Here is a 27,123-nt window from a genome sequence, read left to right as displayed (position 1 = left end):
CATCTGACTTACCTGATTTGGATGTCATTAGTATTGATGTGATAAAACATGTTGGGGAATGTTCCCTCTTTTTGTGTTTTGTGGAAGAGATTGAATACCATTGGTATTAATTCTTAAAAAATGATTAATGAGCTTTGTGGCATGCTAAGTAAGTACTCCATCAGAGAGATACATCCCCAGATGTAACATACCTTGTTAAAAGTGGAAAATAGGCTCTACTAACTTAGGCCACGATGGTCAATGAAACAGATTTTGCCAAGTCAAATAAAAAGATAAATACAGAAGAAAAAACAACCATTAAAAGAACACTCACGCTGTATGTGAATGAGCTGCTTTGGCATCTTGAACTCCCCAGGGTATATGGACTCATAGTAAGCGATGTTACTTTCTGCCTCAGGAACTGGAATAACCATATTATCCCGCTTCTCGCCGTACACCTGCTGTGCAGAGATAGCCCGCTGAAGATGGTGTTCCTAAAAACAGGGAAAACACAAAGTGTCAGCTCGGAAACGGACCCATCAGAAGGTTCAACTGAAGGAACTTTGGGAGACCTAACAGCACAGCTGGTGTAAGATTTTTTTCCCCCAACACAGGGTCTCATTATGTAGACAGTTATCAACTAGGAAGACAATCAGCATAAAAATGTCAATGTCATTTTGTTTACAGGGAGGAATCAGAAAATGCAACAAATCAGAATGAGCAGGGAGACATTCTAAGCCCACCTCACAGCAGCCAGGTTACAAAGGGTTAGCATTCAAATGGCAAATTACCCGCTAGTCTTCAAGACAAAAGAGGACCCACGAATGGTGATTTGCTTCTCATGGCAACTTTAAAATTTTCCCTTATGCTTTGCCAGTAAGCCATTCTGGGCTGGTGGACACAAGCTTAACACAGAACTAACATTTGGGGTATGAGATGGCAGCGATAACTATATTTTAGCTTTTATTCTAGATGCTTATTATGGGTAAGGCAACAGTTGAGGCATCCGAAGTGAAGGCAGTCACCCTTCAGTGAGAACCATGAGTTTCTCTCAGCCCACATATGAGGTACAACGCCCACACGAACAAGGCACTTCACACCGGCACTGAGTAACCAGCACAGATGCACCATGCTGATGCACTAAAACACAGTATGCTGTGGAGCTGACGAGCACAACCAGCGGTGTGCTGCATCCAGGAGAAAGGTGACTGGTCCTCCCACACAGCTAAGCCCACACCAGCTGTCCTCATGTGCCACAGCATCAGGCTTCCAAGAGAGAAACGATTCCGGGAAAGTCAGTAAGTCTCTTGAAAAGGGTCACATTTGAGAAGTCAGGATAAGGCTACATCTATCTTGAAAGCTGAAGACAACAAACAGTAGGAGTCCTAGTCCTGAGGAAGATGAAAAGGTCTCTAGGTAGCATATGCTCCCCAGCTCTGGGAAAGCATCATGTGTGTAACGGAAGGGGCTGAAGGAACCTGGAGGGCTCAGCTACATTGCACCGTGCATGGAATCTGAACCTCAGGTTGGAAGTGACCCATCGGGCTTTTCATAATGAGCATTATCTATCTAACGGCACGTTCAAAGGTAAAAACAGGAAGGACTATGATGGTAACCACAGTCCCAGATGTTGACTACGCTTGCCATTTAAGGGTCCTTCAATCCAACAGCATTCTGTCCAACGACTTCACAGGAGTCATGCTCACAGAAGGCCAACTCTGGGAGCAGAACCATCTTTCACTATAGATGTTACTTCTCCACTCTTAAAAGCAAAGCCAAAAGCACACCTAGGGTGGAGCTACGTCAGAGCTCCAGGCTGAAGACTTCACCACTGAGTCCCCATACCTCAGACTAACCAAGAAGGCTGGAGAAGAATCCAGGACTAGCTCCACAAATTTTCTACTGATTTAAGCCTGAGTCTAATTCTTCCATCTTGATCCTTACACAAAATGACTTAATGAAGGTGGTGGCACACGCCTTTAATCCCAGCACTTGGGAGACAGAAGCAGGCAGATCTTTGAGTTCAAGCCCAGCCTGGTCTACAGAGTGAGTTCCGGGACAGTCAGGGCTACACAGAGAAACCCTGTCTCGAAACAACAACAAAAACCCAAACAAAAGATTTCATGAGTCCATTGCTTCTTCCCTGTTGTATGAACTTCAGCCTCATGACTGACAGATGCCACCCCACAGTTTACACTAGGTTTTGCTACTAAGCCCTAGGCTGGGGCTGCAGAGGCCATAGGCATACTTGCACCAGTCTTTTCAATTCACCCCAGTCCCACATATTGAGAGGCTCCAGACACAGTTTAGGACAGAGGTTTCCATCCTGAGCAACTGGAGCAGCTTCTGTCAAAACTGCCTGGCCGGCAGGAAAGACAGTGCGAGCCTGATTGCTCTGTCTATATTCGAATCTTCAAGTGACAGACAAACAGCCATCAGTGCAGGTGTCTCCTGACTGCAGGACTGTGCACCATTACATCTGTGGCTGGTACTACTTCAGAGACCCAGGATGGAAAGCAGAGCTCAACTTACTATATATAAAGACAGCAGGCTATGTGTAAGAAATATTTTATGAGCCAACTATCCTGTTCATATAGTTTTATAAACTTAAAAGACTCTTTCATGGGGGACATATACTCAAAAGACCTTTTGTCTCAAGTAATAATTTTCCTTCTGAATTTCCAAAGTTCCCTCTGGACATACAGTAAGAATAGGGCTAGAAGCATGTGCCCTGGACTCAGGCTGTTTGGATTAGAGCCAACTCCAACATCTAACAGTTTGTGATTCCTGGCAAGTCTTCCAGTCAGTCCGTGAGGGGGGAGGGGAAGAGCCGAGAGTGCCTTTACAAAACTGGCTAGAACTTAAGATAACCGTGAGGCTGAAAGGTTTGGTGTAACAAGTGTGCAAAATAAGTTTTGATTTAGTTATTACTCAGAAAGCTCTTACTAGTTGAGAGCGCATCAGCTGCTATAAAAGGACTGTCCTCATCTAGCCCTACAAATGCCTAATTTAGCATAAACTAACTCTCCTCTCTCTCTCTCTCTCTCTCTCTCTCTCTCTCTCTCTCTCTCTCTCTCTCACACACACACACACACACACACACACACACACACACACACACGAGTGAAAAGCATTCCGGCTGTGTGAAAAGGTCACTAAGAATGCATATATTCACCTAAATACTTTTTCTGTATATATAAATACAACCTGCAGTATATTATAAAGTGATATACAGAGCCTTATTATAAAACAGTCTTACTACACGCTTTGTGTCACGAGATGTATCCCGACAAGCTTTCCATACCGAGACTTTACTCTCTTCAGTAGATATTCTAGGTTTCACTGTACAAGTCAAATCCATGATAATTTCACAATATAGATTGACAGTGGAGGAAACACAAACTACCTGGGAACAATCTAAATGTATAAACTTTCTTCTTAAATGCCACAAAAACAAATCATCACCGTTGTACTACGTATAAAGTATTTTTTAGACACGGGAAAGCATCTGCAGACAACTACAATGTGCTTAAACAGACTCCCAACATCTATTTCAACATTCCCTGGAGTAATACTATTCAGCAACCCCGGCCATTTTATTTATTTATTTTAGACAGGGTCTCACTATGGAGCCAAAGCTGACCAGGAGCTCACTACGCAACCCAGGATGACCTCAAACTCAATGGTACTGTACCCGCCCTATCCTTTTTTCCAAGCAGATGCCATCACCTGGCTCACTATCTCGTTAAAAACAAACAAACCCCGCCAACCTTTATTCATCTCAATTTATTTTGCATATTTTTGTTTTGGGTATAACAGGTGTGTATTTTCCTAACAAGTTATTGCTAGGTTCCCTCAAATGTCACTTTTCTTTGCTGAGCTCTGAAAGGGCTGCTTCCATGTAACATTAAAGGAATGAGTTTCACAGAGTAACCGTACAAACTTTTATCTTCTGGATTTTTTTTTATGTACAGAAAGTTCTATAAGTCAAACTTACAGAACACTTTAGTTTGTCACACTTGATCTCAGAAAAGTCGCACAGCTAAAACACTATGGTGTATAAACAAATGCTGTTTATAAATCTGTTTTACATTTGTATTGAAACTTTCAGATTACTACTGGTTCCTGGGGGACAGTAGAGACTAAGAGTGAATGGCGGGAGGAGGAGGAGGAGGAGGACGGAGCTCTAGCTGGTCCTGTCCTCTCCCCTATGCCTAGAGACAGGGTGTTGGGAGGCCCAGCTGGGAGGGCAGACACCCTGATGTCAGGAGGAGGAAGGGAAGGGGGGCAGGGCACTTTATCCTCAGTTTGTACACTTGTTCCCAGTTCAGACCCTTCAGCCATCCTTCAGTGCTTAGATGAACATGGAAGACAGTTTATCCTTTGGGTCCGCCTGCAAATCCACCCTGCACTGAGGACACATTCGAAATGCAGGAGTGCTGTAGTACATCTGTAATCCCAGCGTTCGTTCCTACAGTGAGATCGGGAGTGGATACAGGAGTCCCCAGGAGCCCAGGGGACAGCTAGCTTGTATACACAGCAGTAGACGATGAGAGAGCCTGTTTCAAATAAGGTGCAAGATGAGGCAGGGCTGACAGCCAAGATCCTTCTCTGACCTCCATACTGTGCTCTGTCAATAGGCTGATGTTTACTGCCTGATTATAAGAGCTGGTTGAGGGTACCTACTGCCAAAGAGTATACGGCTCTAGACAGGGCATGCCCTTCATTTTTGAAAAGTCAGAAAACATCTCTTTAAAAAAAAATCCCAGCTGGGTGATGGCAGCGCACACCTTTAATCCCAGCACTCGGGAGACAGAGGCAGGCAGATCTCTGTGAGTTTGAGTTTGAGGACAGCCTGGTCTGTTACACAGAGAAACCCTGTCTTGAAAAACCAAACAAAACCAAAACCAAAACCCCAGAGTTCTATTAGGTCCAGGAGATGAATCTGCCTGAAAGGTGGGCTTTGACAATGTGCCATGAGAATCTGCCTTTGCTCACTCACCATGGGAAACCCTACTTGTTCTTCACGGCTGCCTCATGCACACAGACACAAAACTGTCCCTCACATATGTTCCAACAGAAGCACATTTTATACTTAGGATAGCAGGCTGTCATTATGTTTACATACCAGTTCCCAAAATGCAAGCTCCTTCAGATGAAAGGCCTCTAGTGTGCCGCTTAACTTTTTCTTCAAGAGGTGTTTTTTCATGGTGTTTGGGGATAATTTTTTAACCTTGAGGACTAGACAAGAATATCTTTGCAAACTTCTAGTTATAGCCTGGTTTATTTTGTAATATTTTATAAATTATTTATAAAATATTTATGTATAAAATATTATACAAAAATATTTTGTAATATTTTATAAGTTATCACTGAGGAAAGCAGAGAAAGGAATCTCAACAAAGCACGAATCACAAGGAAACACGTTTCTTTCTGCTATATAACAGAATGGGACAAATGCCACAACCACTAAATCTATTTATTTAAGCAAGTAATGACCTCACAACAGTGGTAACAATTTGGGCTACATTTAGACTATTCTAACTGAATTAGAGACAGTTTGTTCTAAGTAGCAATAATATATAAAATTCCTTCTGGGTAAACAAGAGATGGGTAATTTTGTTAAAAATCTACTGAAGGGCAATAATCCAGCTATTATCACACCAGAGTCTTTGCTGTTTGTCCAACTTCCAACAATGCTTTCTTCTGCATTTCCTTCAAGTTTTGTATACAAGTCTCCTCCTAGAAGGATCACTGCTTACCAAGATTCTTCCACTATACTCACTAGAATGGCTAAAATTGAAAAGGCCAACATCAAAAAATGAGGAGTATTTGGAAGGACAGCATATATATGCTGTCATTGAGAAGTCACAGTAGTTTATAAAACCCAACATTCACAGTCCATATAGCTTGGCAAATCTACTTCCAAGTGTTCATTCAAGAGAAACTGGCTATAAGCTCAAAAAAGACCTGTGTAAGAATGCTCAATCATCTTACTAACAAGAGCCTCAAACTGACATCCAGTGGCCACAGGTGGACCCACTACAGTAACAGCTCAGGGAGAAAGCATGTGTACAGCATATGGGGATCTGGGATTTACCCCATTATCAAACAACCAGTCTCCCCACGCCCCAAATAGGATAAACTATGGTCTAGTGAGAAAGTGGAATACCAGTAACAAAAAGGAACTAGTTCAACTTTCCACTCCAGCTTCACCCACAAGAGCACACACTAGAGTCCACCTACTTAAACACACAAAGTTAGCCCAAGGTAGAAAAGATCCCAGCAAACAGCCCCCTTGGAGGAAAGGAGTCTCAAGGAGGATGATGGTGATGTTCTGCATTTTGATGTGGGGTTAGGTGATGCGAACTTATGAATGCTACAATTCAACTAATAAACACTATTTGCAAATTCCTCTGTATGTCAATTTTACCTCAAAATGAGAAAACAAACAATTGAACTCTGGTTGATGCTACCCTAGAGTTCTGAAACACAAACACGAACTGGCGTTTGAAATGAAAATGTACTTTCAACACAGGGTGATGGGTGAGCTCTGGAAAGCCCTTTCCTGGCTTGGGAGATGCATAGTTGAGCAACAAGCAGGCAAACCAACCCGTTAACTGCAGTAGCTGGCTGGTGAGACATCACGAATGGGCAATCACCGGGGAAGTCGTCAACTTTCTCTGTGCTTGAAAATGTTCATAAATTCTGCTTTTAAAAAAGCTGGGGATATAGCTTAGTGGTGAGCACTTGCCTAGCACACATGAAGCCCTGGGGTTTGATCTTCCAGTACCACAAAACAAAACAAAGGGAACCCCCTTACCCTGCTTCAACTCCCCCATACCGTCCATCAGCCGTGGAGGCTGTGGCTGCATTTGTTTCAGCTGAGTGTTCGCCTCCTGTTTTGCTCTAGGAGGAGAATCAGACCTAACACATTACAAATACTCAAAAAGCTTTTTTTAAAAAAATTAAATAAATAAATTGTCCTAGTTATATAAGGTCCGCAAATGACTATGGTTTCAAACAGACTTCATAAAAAATTAAGATAAAATTTCATAAAAGGCAAACAAAAACTAAATATATAATTTGATATTTCAAATGTTCAAGGGAATAGTTAAAAATGGTTGAAGGACAATGTGGCACAATAAAGTAGTTTAATAGTTTTCCAAAAGAAATAAACAGAAAAGGTAATTTTCCACTATACTTGAACTTAAAAGTATAATCCTGAAGTTCCAGAATTTAAAGTTATAAAGGAAATTTTGCTATTTCACGGTATGAATTAGTTGCTAATTCATTACTAAAGTCCAGCACTGGGCATGTTTGGGTGCCCTGAGGGGCCGTGGCAAGGAAGGATGTTCCCAGCCATTGCCAGTCTACAGCTCCTAACTCAATGGAGACGACGTTCTCATTCCACCAGAGTTTGACAGTAACGGGCAGCTCAGCCAGAGCCCTCCAGCAGCCATCACCTCTCATCAATACTGTGTGATACTGGTCAGCAAATCCCCAAAGTACAAATGACCTTTGTTTCTGAGACCTGGAGCTACTGAGAAGACTAAGTCATCAGGTCAGAAGTCCATCTGCTCTCCTGCAGCAGGAAGGGCCTCTCAGTCCTTGGACAACCATGCCCACCTACCTGAGCCTCCTTGGACAGCGGGGCAGAGAACCCACTGTTTCTCACAGAGCTAGCTTTTGTAGTCTTCCCCACACACCTTGTCTTTTGACCTAACTGGCACATGGCTTCCTCACAAAACAACCAGGGCCTAAGTTACTAACATGTTCAAAGGCAGAGTAAGTTTAATTTTGACCCTTGCCTTTAAGTCCTTCCTTGTAGCCCCAACGGGCTGTTTGCGCTGCACTTTTCAAGCTCCTGCAAGGCTCGATGTGATGCTCAACATAACAGGGAGAGGGCGAGAGTAAAACTATAGTTCCTTACTTTTAGGAAAGTCACAGTCCAATCAGAACAAGTCCCAACGCCCCTTTCCTTCCCTTCCTGGTTAGAAGCTCCGCAGCGACGTCTACTCCTCACATCAGCGGCTCCTCTCCGCTGCCTCTGGTTTCTGCTAACGCAGCAGTCAAAGAAAACACAAAGGCTATTTATTCTTTGTGAGGCCAGAGGAGGCAGCACGTTGACTTACGGTGCACACATCCGATGGACACACACAGCCACAGTTAAGACATTACCTCCACTTGCTGTCCACACTGCTCGCCACTGTCAGAGCCCCACTATTCCCATGCTGGCGGTGGGTCTGCAAGTTAATTTCCACTCAGATTTCACAAGAGCTCCGGATCCACCTCTATCCGTGTCCATTCCCCTCCCCCACTGGTCTCTTCTGATCTTATTCAGCTGTCCTGCCTCCCTCACCCAGGCCTGAAGCCAAGTTTCCCACCAGTGCCTTCCTTTCCTTCCCCATCTCCAAATCAGGCCCAACTCTTAGAGATTTCTGTTTCTGTTTTTGTTTTGTTTTTTTTTTTTCTTTTTCTGGAAGTCATTCAGTATTTTCCAAAGTTACAGCTCATCAGCGAGCAGAACACTGTCCCACCTTCTCTTCTGGAGCTATTGCCAGTGGTCTTTCTGAAGAGGCTGAACTCATTTGTTTTTTAAACGTTCTTTTTATTTATTCTTTGTGTCTTTCACATCATGCATCTCCACCCCATTCATTTCCCATCCCTTTGTACTCTTCCTCTGCCCTTGTAACCTCCCCACTGAAATAAAATTTAAGGGTTTTGAAAAAATGGAAAGGAAAAATCAATCTTGTCATGGAAGTTGTGGTGTAGCACAGTGAGTCACGCAGTAAACCCCTTTGTCCAGACATCTTTACTTGCAAGTGTTCATTGCGAAGTCACGGGTCTGGTTCGAGGCCTCTGGTTTCTGCAACACCATCAATGCTGGGCCCTCACTGGGACTCCTCTTGGATATTCTGCTGTTGTCTTGTGTCAAGGAGACCCTGCAGCTTTGGGTCCGCAGGACCAGTCCCTTCATGTGCTCCAGCAGATCACAGATGAGGTGGATGTTGGGGTGGGCCAACACATAACTCTGGTTCTGGGCCTGGGTAGTTGCAGGGTTGGTCAGAGGCTTAACTCTTAATCTGAGGCTCTCTACTGTCTTCCTGCTGTGAGCTGCTTGTGATGTGTATCTAACTAGTTCTTCCAACCTAATACCCCACCACTTTCCACCCAGAGTCAGTATCTTACAGAACTTTCAGGTCTCACTCCTTCCATTCCAGACCCTGCCGCCTCAAAAAGCCCACCAAGCAGCAGCCCCTCCCCGGGGCTGCTCAAGACCATGTCTATAGGCTACTTAAGACCTGGTAGCCATATTTACCACTCGACTCCTCTCCTGCCCTCCCGAGGGTCACCCAGGAGTTGCTTTGCTCTGTTCATTAAACCTGGATTTGTCAATTTGGTTTGAATGGCTTATTACATGGGTGGTGGTGGATATCCAATAACCGGGGATTCAAAACTTACCACTTTTGAGACAAGGCTTCTTACTGAACATGGACCTCCCAAGCCTGGCTAGACTGGCTAGCTAGCAAGCTCTGGGAGATCCTCCCTCCTCTGCACCCTCAGTGCTGTTAGAATGTGGGGTGCCACACCTGGCTTTTGATGGATGTTTTGCTATCAGTAAGCCCCAGGCCTCTGCCTCACCTCCTCAGTGCTGGGATTTTCCTTTTTTATGTGGGTTCTGGGAATTGAACTTGGGTTTTCACAGTCACTTTATGGATCAAACTTTCTGCTCAGCCTCTGTCCTACTCTTTTCTCACACCTCTTCTATAACTGAAATGATCTCCAAATAATCGTTTTTTTAAAGAGCAAAAAGAAACAAGTAGACTCGTAGCAGGAATGGATATCTGTGTCTCCTCCTCTTTGCTGGACAGCCACATAGCTTACAGGGTAGATAATACGGTAGCAGAATGATGGTATGGTACAGTTTTGAGAGGAAAAAAGTTCAGGGTTGACAGGATTAGTCACTGAATACTCTTGTACTGACCCACCTAGAAAAGGTGATTTTAAAAAGGTGTTCCTGGAGGGGCGGTTCGGAAGTCGGCACACTGTCTTTGCATCAACAATCTCAGCAAACAGGGAAAAAGGATGCCGAGTCCTCACAAGTGCCATGCTCTGCCCAAACAGACGATGCCTGTCCTGTAAACACTTATATAGCTTCCTTATTTATGTTAGTGTGATGTACTGAAAAGTCTGATGAGTCCCAATTCACACTGTATAATAAGCTTCAAAATCAAGTTATAATGTTAAGCTGTGATATGCTAAAATCTTCTCTTCTACAACAGAATCACCTATTTTGGGAAACTCCTGTAGTTCCTTCCACTGATGAATTTAAAACGAGCCATTTCCCATGAAGTTTACATTTTTATTTTTCATTTTTAAAAGGAGCTCTATTTACTACAGATGCTCTAATGCTGAACCACGTTTTATGGAAGAAGATTTGAAGTTAGCAAACTCCAGCTGGGGGGAGGAGCAAGTCCAGCCTAACAGTGCTTGGTCATTGAAGACTGCCCAAGCATGCTTTTGCCTCACAGCAGAGCGGAGGGGTTCTGGAAGACTGGAAGGCTGCAAAGCTAAGCATCTACTGTCCAATTCTTTACAGACCAGTTGTAGACCTTTGACATACATCTGTCTAGATTCTGACATGCAGTGGTCTGGAATAGGGAGACTCCCAGTGGCAGCTACTAGAATCCTCCATAATACAGCTTATCAAGTAGAAGTGTTAGACCATACAAAGCACACTTCGTCTTTACTTTTAGGTCTCTTACTATATACACCTATTTTACAGGAAAGCGAGGCTCAGTAAGATCATGCCACTTGCCCACAGTGGGAGAAGATGGATTTGGGTTCTGGTCTGGCTTCACAACCCTAGTCTTTCAAAGGTGCCTAATTCCTCTGAGTCTTTCCTTTCCCAGCTCTGGCTGAGTTCAGGTTGGTTGCTAATATTAAGAGGAGCCACAGATACCTTTTGTTTGTTTGTTTTCGACAGGGTTTCCCTGTGTAGTTTTGGTGCCTGTCCTGGATCTTGCTTTGTAGACCAGGCTGGCCTCAAACTCACAGAGATCCGCCTGGCTCTGCCTTCCCAGTGCTGGGATTAAAGGCATGTACCACCACCGCCAGCGAGCCACAAATACTTTAAGCAGCTAAGGATCTAAACAATGGCTACAAGGATCATGAGAAGCCATAGTCAGTTTAGGAAAGCAGTAGATTTCCTAACTTCCTTTATTTGACTGGAAAGCCAACAACATATACCTATGCTTCCTGGTAACTCATTACTCTTTATCACTCAATTTTGGACGCACTGAACATGGTGAAGGGAAATTACAACTTCAATAAGCATTATTTTATCTTGCTGAGTCTAAAACCAGAATATTAATATCTACTAGTCCTTCCAACACATGAAACTTTGACACCACACTAGTATGTAGGAATAACGTAGTTTCTTCTGTGTGTTGGGGGTGGGGGATGCTAGAGGTCCACACTGAGTGGCTTCCGCTATGTATGTCCACTTTTCCCTGAGTGGAGGGGGTCTCTCACTGAAACCAGAGCTCACAGACTGAGCTCGACTGGCTGGCTATATAAGCAGTGCTGGAGCACACATGTGTGTGCCCTCACGCCTCACTCTGACATGGTCGTCGGGGATCTGAACTCAGGTCCTCACGCTTGCAGATCAAGCCCTTTCTCCACTGAGCCGTCTTGCAAGCCTGTGATTTATCATTTATAGGATATACTCAGGAAAAGAAACTTATGAGGAAATTCATTTGATTTGAGAATTAAGTATATTAGTATAAAAACATTTTACTGTTTAAAAGAAACAAATTATTCACCATTCAGAGGGAAGACTTGTGTGATGAACAAATGTGGTCAAAACAAAGTGTCTATTTGATGAAATTCGACCTATAAAGAAATGTTGTTTTCCAGCTGGCTGATGTCACACACAGTATTCAGCTAGTGTTCCATTTACCTTATTACATATTTTGTGTAAGCCATCTGAAAACTCAAACCTTCAGAGTGTGCACAAGTGCTGAGACCTGGGCAATTAAGGAAACCAGGACAGTGGGAAAAAGTGACAGTTACTACTTTTTTCAAACTGAGACTAAAAATAATTGTACGTAATTCTCTGCCTTTAGTGGCACCCAGTCCCTTGGCTTCAGCAAAGCATACATGACCTCTCAGAGTGCCTCTCACCTGTGTGAACAGCAGTGTCTTCCCATCCAGTTAGAAAAGCCTGACAGTCTCAAAAATCCTTTCTTCTTCATTTGCTAATTAAATGCAGAAGAAAAGGAATATCTGATAATTTCAAATTACTAATAAGCTTAATGTGACACAAGTTGCTTTTGTTTTTAATGGCATATGAAAATAGTTTGACTCTAGTAGAATTTTTCAACAGTCAAGCAGAAAGGCATGCAAAGAGCAACATCAGAAACGTGGGCTGAAATTCCAGTTTGCCATTTACCGATTTGGTGTGGCATTCTTTAAACCTCAGTTTCTCATGTATTTGTGGTGCACACGAGGGCCAGAATAGAGCTCCAGTGTCTTCCCCCAGAGCTCTCTGCCTTCTTTCTTGAGAGAGTGTCTTGCTGAACTTGGCGTGCCAATCGGCTAGGCCAATAACCAGGTCAGCCAGTCAGTGGGCCCCCAGCATCTGCTGTCCACCTCAACCCTACAGCATGGGGTGGGGAGTTACAGAGGTGTGCAGTCATGCTTGTCTTTAAGTGGGTGCCGGGACTTGAACTCAGATCCTCAGGGTTCACAGTACACACTCTTATTCACTGAGAAACCGCCCTAGCCCCTCAATTACCTTTTAAAAATATAATCAGGTATTTGCTATTATAAGGGCAAAAATGAAATAGAACCTCTTAGTACCTAGCACTTGAAGTACCTAGCACTTCAAAATCAATTTAACATCTGTTTTCTTACTGGTAAGGGGCTGAAAAATAATACCTAACTTACAGGGCTATATTGAGAATTCCAAGAAGTTCTATCAATGAAACCTTACTGCTGCTTATTATTCTAATGGTCATTATGATACAATGGACTTGAACTCAGACTAACAGAAATCCTTTCTGTATATATGAAGCTCACAAGGCCTTAGATTCACTCCTCAGTACTACAGTAAAAAAATTTACAAAACCCTCCCAAACACTAAAACAAAACTCAGCAACTACTTTTTTCTTTTCTTTCCTTTTTTTTTTTTTGGAGGAAAGATCTACTCTAGTTCACAGTTCCCACCTAATTTTTATTGGCCAATTGTCACTGTCGATAGTTAAACCTCTGAAGATCATCCAGTCCCACTGGCAAGGGCTTTCTCTGAAAACTTTAGTACTATAAAGCACACAGACTCCAGTCGGCCACTTCAGCTTTTCTAGGACAGTGAGGCCTCTACACACTTTGGAACACAAAAGGAAACAAGTGGGAGCCACACAGGATTCTGTTCTCATGGCTTCCAGTCAAAACCACAACTGCACTTCATTTCAAATTCACACACAGAGTGTGACGACTCTGTGTCCAGCTCTGAAATAAATCTAGTCACCTCCTTCCACGAAACAGAGAAATGCATTAATCACTGACTGTGGGGAAGAAGGGGAAGAAGGGGAAGGAGCCGCAACCGTCACCCGCAGCGGCTCCAGGCCGGCCCCCACCGTCAGCTCACTGTGTCTTTAGCTGATGTGCGGCACTGCGACGGACAACATGTCTTCTTATAAAAGCCTCTGGCTCACATAAAGACTAACTGCAGCTCAGGTAGCACTTAAGAGAGACTCCTTACAAAGATATTAAGTAAACCACACTAAATTTGGAATTTAGAGATTCCATTAAATTTGGTGAGAATAATAGGCTAATTCTATGAAAAAAAAAAACAAAAACCCAAAGTAGCCATGATCTCATTCCAAAAACATAAATTTTAACAGACAGTGCCAATCAATCTTTTTATTTTTTTTAAAGCCTAAAATCGCACGTTAACATTGCAATAATAAAGGCTGGCACAGGAGTGGTGTTAAAACATCTGTTCAATTAGGGAGTTTTGTTCAGTCTATAAATTTCAATCACAAAATAGCTTTGAGAAAGTAAATGGTATTTTAAACCCCAATCAAACCATGGCCAGAAAGCAAACACTTTTTTTTTTTTTTTTAAACAGAGGGGAGGCTAGATTAATAACTAAAGCATTAGAAAATACAACCATCTTAAGACACACATCTAATCTGCTCACAAAGGTTCACTGAACTGGGCATGGTGGTACACCATTAATCTCTGTGAGTTGGAGGTCAGCCTGGTCCACACAGGACTTTCAGGCCAGCCAAGGCTACATAGAGACCCTGTCTCAAAACAAACACAACAAAAGGTTCTCTGAAAACAGGACAGTTAGCAGACTGCTCCAAATACAAGGCACTGTTGGGCACATTTCATCTTCCCCAGCCAATAAAACAGGGACACTCAAAATGCCTTTCCTCAGATGCTTCTGGGAGGACTCAACTTTCTGGCAGGAAATTCTCAAAGTTACCTCCATCTGGACCACAGCATTTAACTGCTAGGCTAAGATTCAAAGACTTTCAAAGTTTCAAAGTGCTTTCCAGCATCACCATGTTTGAAACAATGATTACTGTAGTAGCTTGGATCCCCAGCTGACCTATGGAGATATAAAATGTGACAAGAGCAAGAAATCATCCCTGCTCCCTTTGTGTGTGTGGGGGGGTTAGAGACAGGGTTTCTCTGTGTAGCCTTGGCTGTCTTTGAAGTGCTGGGATTAAAGAAAGGTGTGTGCCACCACAGCCAGCCTAAGAAACAAACTTCTGACATTATTATATCCTGAGATTTTTGAGGTAGTTACCACAAACATACCATAGCTTGACCTATGCCTATCTTAACATATAAATAGGGGGAGGGAGTATAAACAAAACCTGAAACATTAAAGAAAAACTAAAACAGATGCCACAGATTAAAGAGTCAGGAAGTGAGAACAATGACAATCCATAGCATGCATGGTGAAAATCACAACAACTTGAAAAGACTGATAACGTACTTTAACTAAACCTGCAGCCCTAGGGAAGTTTTAAAAAAGTGAAAGAAAAAACAGTTCACTGGTTGTTCTATTTAGCATTACACAAAAGGGCACACTGACAGACAGACAGACAGGCGCGCGCGCGCGCGCGCGCGCACACACACACACACACACACACACACACACACACACACACACAGTGAGGAGAGACAACGGGCAGGCAGGCAGACAGACAAAGCCAGCAGGGAGGCCGTCTTTGGAAGAGAGGCATCTGGATGAGAACACTGGCTCACACCGAGCAGAATGGAAACACAGCGGAAGCCAGCACAGCACAGAGCTTAGCTGCCAACAAGCAGATGACGGACATCCAGAGCCTCAACGAAGCACCCGACCCAATTAGAGGCCAGCTTCTGTCTCTGCCTTGCCATAGGCAGAGAGGAGGCTGTGAACTGATCCAAATCTCAAAGCCGAGAACGGCAAAAGACAAGGGGGACCCTCAGATATCAACACAGAAGCCACAAAGAGCTATGGAGCAGGAGCCGCCTCACAATGGCAGATGTGCCGAAGAACACGAATATCCTGTGGATTTCTGCAGCTCTCCTCCCAAGCTTCCTTCATCAACATGGAGTGTTTATTACTGTCATCCTGTCTCTGTTATCCAGCCAAGTCTCGGGTGTGGAGGAGGAGGAGGAAGGCTACAGTATTCATTCATATCCAGGGCAAGAGGCAACACATCCAGACCTACAGACAGAATTACTGTGCCACCTGGAAATAAAAAGACTTCACATTTGTAGTTAACTGGGACTTTCAGGTAGGCTGCACTGTGGAGAGGAGTTCATTTTACCCTAAGGGAAGATTTACTATCAGTATTATCTCCCCAAATATTTACATTTCTTTCAGTCATACGCTAAGACTGTAATTACTGGTTCCTCTATGGTTAGGTGTGTTACATTATTTTTGCTAGACAAATTCTGACCAGAACATTTAAGAGATGACTTAAGACTCATCTTCCTAAGCTTTCTCTTCCACTACAGTCACATTTGGGATTGAGACCACTCTGCCCGTCTGCATCCGGAGGGAGGTTATGAAGAATGGAAGCCGAGTCAACCGAAAGGCACTGCAGTGATGTGTGAGTCTTTGCTGCAAAGCCACTAGGATGGGGAAAGGCTTACTGCTTACAGTCTAGCCGTTCCTATCCTACCTGATAACTGAAAGGGACAGTCAAGTCAGAGTTGCACTCATGGATCTCTATTGTCGGTGACAAGAGTGTGGCAACGAAGCCTAGTGGTTGAGAAACTTGTCTCAGCACAGCAATCCCATGGGAAAACCAGTGTCTTGATATAACTAACTCTAAACGTTCAAGAGGAGCAAGCACACCCTTGGGATAGACTGGATAGAAACGTATGAGTAAGTTAACCAACCTAGTCACAAATAATGGAGGCGCTAATGGTACTTGGAGCTCAGAGTCCTATAGTGAAAGACTGTATCAAGCGACTTACATAAAATGAGTTTCAGCAGCAATTGCTAAGACAGTCTGAAAGAATGTAATGGATAACTAAGAAAGTGACCTAGCTGGGACTTGAAGGACATGTGAAATTAGTAAACTCAGGAGGGGAATGCAAAGGGAATGCTTTAATAGTGTGACTAAAGAGCTGGTCTTGCTGCTGAATGGAATCTGAAGGCTTCAGAAGTCAAAAACAACAGGCCAAATGATACAAAGCCCAGAGCATCTGTCCTAGCTAGGGTTTCCACTGCTGTGATGGAACGTGATGACTAAAAGCAAGTCAGGGAGGAAAAAGTTTATTTGGCTTACATTCCCACATCCTAGCCTATCATTAAAGGAACTCAGAACAGGAACTCAAACAGAGTAAATCTGGAGGCAGGAGCTGATGCAGAGGCCATGGAGGAATGCTGCTTACTAGCTTGCTCCTCATGGCTTGCTTAGCCTTCTTTCTTACAGAACCCAAGACCACAACAGTCTGGGCCTTCCCCCCCATTTGGAAAATACCTTACAGCCAGATCTTACGGAGGTCTTTTCTCAATTGAGGCTCCCTCTCAGATAACTCTAGCTTGTGTCGAGTTGATATAAAACTAGCCAGCATAGCATCACACACCACTTCAAAACCATCAGTAACAGGTTTTTCTGTCTTCAAAGAACAACTGATTTATGAATACTGAGGAGGCAGCAACTGGAATTTTGAAGGCTCAGTTAGGAACTACTTAAATCTGTGTGGACCACTGTCCCCTACACTAGGGAAGTAGCTGCCGGGGATCGCAGACTCCTTACACCCTCTACAGGACCCATCCACCGCCGGGGATGACTCCCGGCAAGTAGCATAACGATGGGAATAACAACATTAAAAATTCTTTAAAAACAGTATTAGTATTCTTTGTATGTTGTGTATATGCATAGGTGTGCATGTGGATAGCATAAAACAACATTGTGAAGTCAGGCTCTCTCCTTTCAGTTTTACATGGCTTCTGTGACTGAATTCAGGTCATCAGGCATTCATGGCAAACACTTTTACTTGCTATAACATTAGAAATATTTAGGAAATTACCATTTTATTCAGGGTTATTTTCAACGTTTGTAAGCCTGCCTGAACTGTCCAACTAAATTCTCAACTTCTTGCCAGCCTAACCTCTCTCCACTGGGATTCAGCAAATCTGGGCATGAAGTGGATGTAAGGGCAGTCTACCACCAGGCTGTTTATTTAGCTGGGTAAGAAAGAGACAGAATTCACACCAAGATACCCCTAATTAGGCATAGCAATTCTTTTATAAAACTGGGTGTGGTGTCATGTGTCTATAATTCCAGCACTTAGGAGGCTGAGGCTAGGAAGACCAAAGAGTTCATGGCCAGCCTGGGCTACATACATAGCCAGACCCTGTTTACAAACAAAAACCCGAAGGACAAATGCATCAAAGAACATGTATTTATGGAGTAGATTCTTTAATATTTCCAGGTACACAGAAGGAAAAAAAAAACCACTACTGTTTTATGTTAGTACAAATATATTACAGGGAAAAATCCACAAAAGAAAAAACATTATACAGAACTCTCAGGTATGGTGCTCCACTGCTGGACAGTGAATGGGAACTTCACTTCAGGTAGTAAGAAAGCATCTGCCATCAACCTTTTATTTTCAGGTAAGAGAAATGGAAATTAATGTAAAAAACAAGTTTTAACTCAAGTAAAAAAATCAATTTTGGGAATACGAGATTTATTCTGCTTATTTTTGCTTCCACTGGTAAACAAGACGGCTCTTCAGGAACTGCTGCAAGTTGGCTGAGCTTCCTCACACTGAGTGGCACTTAACTGCTGCAGATGAAAACTCTACTTCTCATCTTTAAAACCCGGGAATTTAATCCAGACGCTTCACCCTGTCTAATGTGCCCTATGAATTTTAAGCCCCATGAGAAGAAGAGACATGTTTGCAGACACCACGGCATTAGCATCACACTTTGAATGTAGCTCTTGATGTGCAAGCTGGCACACTCAGTATAGAACTTCACAGATTGTACTTCAGAGAAGCTCATGACATTCTCGCCGACTTACAGTTTTGATTCATTACATTTCTCATGTCCTTCATATAACCCAATCTTAAAATTCTACTTCACTAGTCTCACTCCCAAAATACAAATGCTGAGTATCATTTAGAATATGACGTTATTGAATGCCTAAGTTTTCCTAGAACTATTTAAGAAATGTTCAAGAAACATTTGTGACCTCAATGTTCAGTGTTTAAAGACGCTGCTTTCTGCCATCAAAGGGCTTAGAATGGTGAGCAATTACATACGTTAAGTTGTTCTCTAGGGTTCAGGAGCTGACACTTGGAAACTGTAAGACAGTTTTCATTTAAGCTGATGAAAGGGTTTACTGAGATGTCTGGGCAGTGGTTGTGGTGGCTAGCCTTCAAGACTAACCTGAGACACATTTATAGGACTAGGTAGCCAGAGATCAGCCTTTGGGTGTGCTCTTAGTGTCTCTTGGGGAAGTGACAGTGTGCCAAGTCATGCAGACAGCCAATGGAGAGGCCTGGGTGATGAGGAGCAGAAGCCATGGGCTTAGAACGTGAGCCTGGAAACAGTCTGCAGGCAAGCAGTGCTGGCAGTCCTGGAGGACTCTTCTGAACCTGAGTCAGAGCTGCCGGTCCAGTGGCTCCCGACCCTCCGAAACCATGAGATTATATATGGTGATGTTGCCAGCTGCTAACTTCAGGGCAGTTGCACAGTAACAGGCAACACACTTGTTGATACTGATTCCTTGCTTCCCTAACAAAAAGCCTAAAATAACCGAATAGCTTTGGAACTGGTCCATGGACCAGTGAGAGCTCATTAGTGAAGAGGCCACTAAGTGTGGCCATGTGTCCCAAGACGGTACAGGTGAGGACAGAAAATCAGGGGCAGGGCACTGGACACTGGAAAGCATACAGCCTTAAGCGAGGGGCAGGAAGTTTACACTTTTGCCTTTAGTTGTGTAAAAAGTGCAAAGTTTAATTAGTGAACTGGGTGTTGGAACTAGGGAGACTTTCTGAACCAAAGTTAGAAATGCTATTACTTTTCTGTTATACATAGCAATAAATAAGAACAATTAAAATAAGGGATCTTAGAACAAGAGCCAGGCTGATGGTTTTGAAAAAATTAAAGTATATCTTCACAAATAATGCAAACATTTGGAAACGGATGCTCAGCCAAACCAAATCCTAGGCACTGCCAGAAATCACGGTCCAAATGGCGTGCTGAGAGCAACATCTTTCTTGGGACAGGGTCTCACTATAGCCCAAGCTGGCCTCAGCTGGCTCAGCTGGGGTCTTCCTTCCTTAGGCCCCACACGGGACTGCAGTGGAATACAGAGACCGCAGGTTCAGGCCTTGCCTCAGAAGCATCAGAAAAGGCGCTAGAGCACTTGTTTTACCGATTAGCTCATAGAGCCTTTCAGAAATTGAAGAGTGTCGTCTCTCAGCAGGACTAGTAAAGGGGTGATCTCAAAGACTTAGTCAAGATGCCAGGTGTTAGGTATAGGTAGCTCACACCTGTTACACCAGCACTTGGCTGATGGAAGCAGAAGGATTAGGAATCCAAGGTCATTCTTGACTACATCCCAGTTCAAGGTCAACCTAAGCTACAAAACACTTTCTCAAGCAAAACCAAATGAATAATTCAATTATACAAATAGTTTCAACTAATAGAATTCAATACACTTTGAAGAAGACTCAAAAAGTTTTAAAAAGAATTATATATGTAGAAACACTGGTCTCTTGAGCTGAAAGAGACGAGAGGTGGTAGAAAACAGACCCCATTAGAAGCCCAAATGTTGGCAGAAAGCAAACAATGGACTGGGTTGAAAATGTGACTCAGTATTACATGTTGGAGTGGGGTAGGTAATAATAACCTTCTTTATTTTTGGATTTCTAGGTCAAGCATAACGCTTGTGAAGCTGAACACCAGGAACTATACCCAGCAACTCTCAATTGTACTGAATTTGACTTGGGTAAGATGCCAGCCTCAGAGCTGATACTGTAATGAGATGAGCCTTAGGGGCTTTGGGCCCAGGTAAGTAAGAATAAGCTGCAGATGGAAGGGATGTGAAGCCTATGGTTGTGTCTCTCGGTCCTGGCCATGTGTAAAACCCCTCTTACATTTTGCCTAGGTAGACCTATGTGACCAACAGCATATTAACGATGTATAAATTCTGAAATCAGATCATAAAAGACTACGGCCCTCCCCTAACACTTTTATTCGGGGGAAGTGAGGTGCCATGTTGGAAGGACAACTACTCTAAGGCTTCAGGACAGTATCATGAAGATAAGCCACTTCTAGATCCCCAGGAAGTGTTGTGGGGTACCTCTGCACTGTGAAAATGTGTTGCTGTGATTGGTGTAATAAAAAGCCGACTGGCCAATAGCTAGACAGGAGATATAGGCGGGACTTCCGGACAGAGAGGGAACTCTGGGAAGAAGAAAGCGAGGAGGTCAGCCAGATGCAGAGGAAGCAGCATGAGCAGTCTGGAGAGAAGTAACGAGCCAGACAGAACACAGATTAAAATAAACGGGTTAATTTAAGTTATAAGAGCTAGTGGGACAAGTCTAAGCTAAAGCCAAGCTTTCACAATAAGAAGTCTCCCTGTCGTTATTTGGGAGCTAGTGGCTCAAAGAAGAATTTGACCACAAAGAAGTAGTATTGGTTCAAGCTACTAAACTTGGGAATAATTTGTCACGGAGCAAGGAACTACTAGGACAGACTTAAAGGCGTTTCTTCCCTTGCAGCCCCGTCCACTCTTGCGAGTTCTGTCTCACCTTCCCTAAATACATCTAGTTCTGCTCTAAAGCACAGCAAAATGAAACAAACAAAAAAGGTGGAGGGGAAGGGCAGGAAGCGCAAAGGAGCCAAGTCAAAGAGTACAAGCAGAGACCTTAGATCACACCAGGCCCCATGTGTCACAGCAAGGGGTTTCTGCATCTTCATCTAGGAGACCAAGAGCAGTGATAAACCTTCCCAAGAAAGTGCTTTAACCTTGGTACAGAGCAGCTTCAAGAGCTTCAAGTTACTAAATAGCTGGTCATGGTAGCACATGCCTGAGGCAGAGGCAGGTCGAGCTCCATGAGTTAGATGTTAACTGGGTCTACATAGTGAATTCTACTACTACCCAGTCAATGCTACTTGGGGAAGACCCTGTCTCAAAACAAAAACAAAAAACCATGAAAGTACACAGAACTTTTTTTTTTTTTTTTTTTCCCCGTTTTTTCAAGACAGGGTTTCTCTGGGTAGCTTTGCGCCTTTCCTGGAACTCACTTTGGAGACCAGGCTGGCCTCGAACTCACAGAGATCCACCTGCCTCTGCCTCCCGAGTGCTGGGATTAGAGGTGTGCACCACCGCTTGTTAAAGGCACAGAACACCTCTCTCTCCTTAAACCCTTTAGACAGCTAAGAACTTTTTTATAATGTACTTATGCCCTTGAGACATCCCACGGGAAATTGAGCACATAGGTAAGAAAACAATTTATCTGAATTGACTTTTGTGTCCAGTAGGCAATGCTTCTGAATACATTATGTCACACTAAATATAAATAAAAAACTAGACCTGTATAAAAGTCAAATCCACTGACTAGTAAAGCACTCCACAACCTTCATATCCTCATGGGTAGAGAGTTGTTGACATTTTAAAACCCACTGAACAGTTTTGTCCTTCAGGGACTAAAACCAAAGGAAGTTCCAGTGACTTGAGTCCTGACCCTGAAGCATTACAATGAGGTGGTAACGCCGACCGAGGTTCTGAGAGAGTCCGATAACTGTACACTACATAGCACTTTACATACCAGCTGCACTCCTGGAAGATGCAGTTAGGTCTCAAAACTACATGAAGGAAGAAAAGAAAGGAAGACTTCACAGAGAAACATGGAATTAGGGCCAGACACAGATAATTCACATACAAATTTTATCTATTAGAATGTTCTGTGGGACTATTTTTGTATTGTGAATGTATACAGGCCACCTTCTGATAACTCAATGATATCCAATAATTGTGACAGTTGAAAGTAGCTTCTAAAATTCCCCGAAAGTATGAATTTCCTTCAGGTATGAAAACAGTTAAGCCTCTGTCAAGAACCAATGTAGAGAAAGGAGAGGTCTCAGATAATCTGTAACAACTCATAAAGGTCTACTTCCTGAGCATTAAAAGAGCTGTGCTATGTAAAAATCCTTGGGCAAGTATTTATGAGGCATGGTGATGCACATCTGTAATCACAACACTCGGGAGGCAGTGGCAAGAGGATTGCTGCGCATTTGAAGCCAGAGAGGACTACACAGCAAGACCCAGTCATCCCTCCCTCCAAAGGATGTGACTGTCCATGAGCAGTGATAAGCATCTCTTCAAGTTCCGGGGGCTGAGACCTTTTTACCCAGGGAGCAGCGCTTCCTCAGACTCATACCACCCGACTGCAGCATGGTCCCTTACAGCTCAGCTTCTAGTAGGGCTGCATCGGTTATTATTGCAGAGTACAAGAAACAACAGGATGGCCGGCTGGCTGGCTCTTCCCAGCATTCTGATCTCCACAGCAGCTAATGTGACCCAATCCTTCCATGCTTCCTGACTTCTCCAATTCTTCTAGTTCCAGTTCCCTCATCTTCTGGCTCTAAGTGGTTCTGCAGTGCCCCCAAGCAGCACTCATGCGGTTGTCCTTTTCCTTAACACACACACACACACCTAAGGTGGGTACCACCTTCCTTGATTTCCACAGCTTGCCCACACCATGCTTTTTGGTTGTTCTTTCATACTGTCTTCTGATAGTCACCATATGCTTTGGTCAGCCAGAGCTCCCACCACAGTCCCAATACATACCCTGTTATCATTAAGAGTCTCCACACCTAGAATTACCTAATAACAAGACTCACAGACACTTCTACCACTGCTCCTGAGGTTCTACCCCAGAGAGCTTGCTTTTACCATAACTGTACCTCTAAAGTCTAAACTCAAGCATCCTGCTCTTTACTGTCCTGACTCAGTTCCTTTCACCTATCCATGCACTCCCATTTTCGTAATCAATTTAACGAAACCTTCCATTCCAGTAAGCCCTATATCAATTTTCTGCTACATTAGCTCCCCTATGTCGTCTTCCTCTGTTTACATAGTTTAGATTCCTATGCTTCAGCATCATAATTTGCTTCACAATACTTCTGATTTCATCATTCCTCTCATCCTCTTCTGAACTTGCTGGGCAAACTGCAACCTTAGATAAACCCCACTGTTTACACTTTGTGCCAAAAATCAAGTGGAATGCTTGACTTTCATTGAGCTGTTCACATGATCACTTTAAAATGATCACAAATACTGGCTTTCAGCAAATCCATCAACCCTATTACATTTTCCCATTAAGTTTTGCCATGCCTTTGACTGTCCAGGTTCCCTCTTCACTGGTGATGACCTCACTTCATGTCACAGAGAAACAGAACTTTAGGATATGTGACCACATCCTCATTACCAACTCTACTAACTAATCCCACCCCTCCCGATACAGCTTGCCTTCCTTCCTTAAAAAAGAGGGATATTCCTTTTCCAACTAGTAACCAATTCCTCCATCAAATGGATCCAGGAGAGGCAGAGAAAGGTTTATGAAGAGCAGAGCCACTGAGTTAGAGAATATGGGATTGGCTCCTCTTTTTAAATGAAATCATTGTCATACTAACTCTAGTAATTTACTGTTACCTATAACTTTAAATGCTTTTATCCACTTATGTGATTACCTAATGGGTCACATTTTTCTGATCTTTGTATATCTGGAAATTTTCTTCTTCTTTCTGAGAAAGGGTCTTACAATGTAGCCTTTGCTAGCCTTGAACATACTGTATAGTCCAGGCTGATCTCAAACTCAAACCAATCCTCCTGCCTCAGCTTCAGTATGTTAAAATTACAGGTATGTCTCACCCTGCCTGGCCTCATCTTGGTGATTTTAGTTGGATGCCAAATGCTCAGTTCTATGCTGCAGGATATTTGTGCATTAGCTTCCCAGAGTTGTGGTCTTTGTTCTGGAACACAAGTTGCTTTAACCTCAGATTCGTTTGAGCCTATGTTCAATCTTGGCAAGCCCAGAACCGTCTTTAGCCTAGAATAAAGCTGGTGATAACTCTGGAGTGCTTTTCTAGATTGATGTCCCTTCTGGCCAGGCAGGGTACCATTCCTGGCCCTGTGTTTCTAGAACAGTTCCTCCTTCTCCCACAGACTTGGAAGTTCCTCCTCCGCTCAGATCAGCTTCAGGAACGCTCAACGGGATCCCTGGTGCTCTTTCTGGGCAGCCCTTGTACGCCACTCCAACTCTGTCTCTTCAACACGTGGTGCTGCCAGGCTGTATTTGGGGTTTCTTCCCTGTGCTTCGACCTCAGTACCCTCAAAGCAGTCTGAGGCTCAGCTTTCTTCACCTCCTTTGTCTGAGTTAGGGCTAGACCTCAGGCCCTTCCAGTTTCTGCCCTATCTTCCCCTTCATGGCAAAGATACTCCCAAACACCCGTACTCGCCACATTCTCCCTTTCACCTTCTATCATTCTCTAGCAATGAACATTCCTTCCCAGCACTTCACTGGAACAAGCCAACAGCACAAAGCCAACCACATTAACCTTTCCTGGAGTCTTGGCTGGCACCTCCAACAGTCCTTCCTGAGTTGCAGGCCATAACTTTAAATACCAACCATACGCTAAAGTCTATCAAATGAAATAGTACTATTAGTTACAATTTCCGTTGCTTTTACAAAAACACCAGACAAATCCACTGTGAGAGTGGAAAGGCTCATTTTGTCTCACAGTTTAAGGGAATATACACTATAATGGGGACAAAAGTGGGGCAGCTGGAGGATGTTGCCATGGCTGCTTGTTACAGGGTGTTGACCAAGGAAGACAGGTCCACTGGAAGTGAGACAGGGAGGGTTACTTCAAGACTGGATCCTCAGTGACTCACTTCCTCCAGCTAGGTCCCACCTTCCAAAGGTTCCACACACTCCCAAGCAGCTTCATCCACTGAAGTTCCAGAGTCTAAATACATAAGCTCACCCATTTCCCACCCAGCCTATAAGTCAACTCGTGACTTTCAAATCATTCACACTCAGCTGCTCACTGTACTACGGTCTTATATTAAGACCTAATTAAATTTGGATTAAGAGGCTTTTCAAATTCTCTACCTTTTCTATATCCTCCTTACTAATTTCCCCTATCTCATTAAGTGCCCCCATCATCTGTCCAGCCCTCAACTAAAACTCAGGGCATCTTCCTTGCATCCTTTCTCTCCACCCAGTGCATTCAAATTCATCAAGTTCTGTTGGTTCTAACTCAAAATGTGTCTCAAATCCACTGAGTTCTCCTCATGTCCATTACTACCACCTTAAAAAATCCAGGAAAGGTGCAAAGCTACACAGAGAAACCCGGTCTCGAAGAACCAACCAACCAACCAAACAAACAAACAAAAAAACCTTAAAAAACAAACAAACAAAATCCTCCCACTCCTGCCCCAAAGGACTCATTCCCTCCATGGTATTTCAGAATGATTTCAGGGGGAAAAATGGCAGAGTATGTTGCTCCTTTATATGAACCCTCATTTCAAAGCACTCCAGCTCCTCACCCCTGAGGACCCATGGGCCTCATGGTGCTCTAAGGCCTCATGGTGTTCTGGTCACTCAGGTCTTCTTTTGGGTCCATCCTGGGCTTCCTGCCTGGAAGGTTCTCTAACTTGAGGTTCTTCACAGGACAGGATCTTTCTCACTACAAGTCTCAGGTAAGTGTACCTTTACCAGTAATGAAAAGAAAACTGTCTTCCTTCTATCTGGAATTCTGTGTTTTTATCGTACTGCCACTTTAAGAATCATGTTAAAAGTTTACTTTTATACACTCTGGTCTCAGCTAATCATTTAATAAAATATTGACACTTACTACACGCCAGACATTTCAGACTCTAGAAACCATCCACAACTGAAGCAGATAGAATTCCTACCCTCATGAAGCCAACAGGCTGGAGTGTAAGCTCCACAGAACACCCTTCTGTGGTCACTGCTGCATCCACAGGACTCGTTAGGCTCCCAGAGAATGCAACATTTGCTACTTAAGGGGACAAAATGGGCTTAGATGTGTCTACTGTCTGTACAATGCCTTTCAACTCCAGGAGCTCTACAATAGTGACCCGTTTTTGATTTATACTTCAGAACCACTATGTTTATATATTTAAACTTCAGACTCCTGTACTCATAAAACATTAATTGAAACCGTGATTACAGAATTTGGTTCTAACTCCAAATTCTCACAACAACCAAAGTGCTCTGTGAAATATATCCATTTATTTCCTATATAACCTTCATAACCTGGCTTTAAACTTGAGCCTACTGAGACTAAACCAGAACCAATAACTCAAGAACCTTGACTACCTTCTTTGTAAATTACAAGCAAAATGATGGCATTAATTCATTCAAGATTTAAGTCACAATGCCACCTTAACAAGAAACTATTATAGACCAGGACCTTGTCTTTCACATCTTAGAAAACATTGCCTGTGTATACCCTACTGACATCAGAGGCTGGACTAGACATATTTCTAACTAACTCTCTAACTAAATTCAAAGACAGTTTTTACAACTGTATTGTGGGACTCTTTAGGGAGGAGAACACATTTT

General features: G+C 43.3%; 1 protein-coding gene across 4 annotated transcripts in view; it reads right to left on the bottom strand.

The window, feature by feature from the left end:
* The window catches only part of Epc1 (enhancer of polycomb homolog 1), an 86,311-nt gene that overhangs the window by 24,508 nt on the left and 34,680 nt on the right, over window positions 1–27,123 (bottom strand). For all 4 annotated transcript variants that reach the window (XM_028873046.1, XM_037206388.1, XM_028873028.2 and 1 more), the window contains exon 2: window positions 314–473. In XM_028873046.1, coding sequence (XP_028728879.1) covers window positions 314–473 — 160 coding nt within the window. The remainder of the gene's footprint in view (window positions 1–313; window positions 474–27,123) is intronic.

This window comes from Peromyscus leucopus, chromosome 5, assembly GCF_004664715.2.
Source record: "Peromyscus leucopus breed LL Stock chromosome 5, UCI_PerLeu_2.1, whole genome shotgun sequence".
NCBI classification, from domain to species: domain Eukaryota; kingdom Metazoa; phylum Chordata; class Mammalia; order Rodentia; family Cricetidae; genus Peromyscus; species Peromyscus leucopus.
The sequence above is the reverse complement of the archived record's forward strand: the minus strand, read 5'-3'. Positions and strand labels throughout refer to the sequence as shown.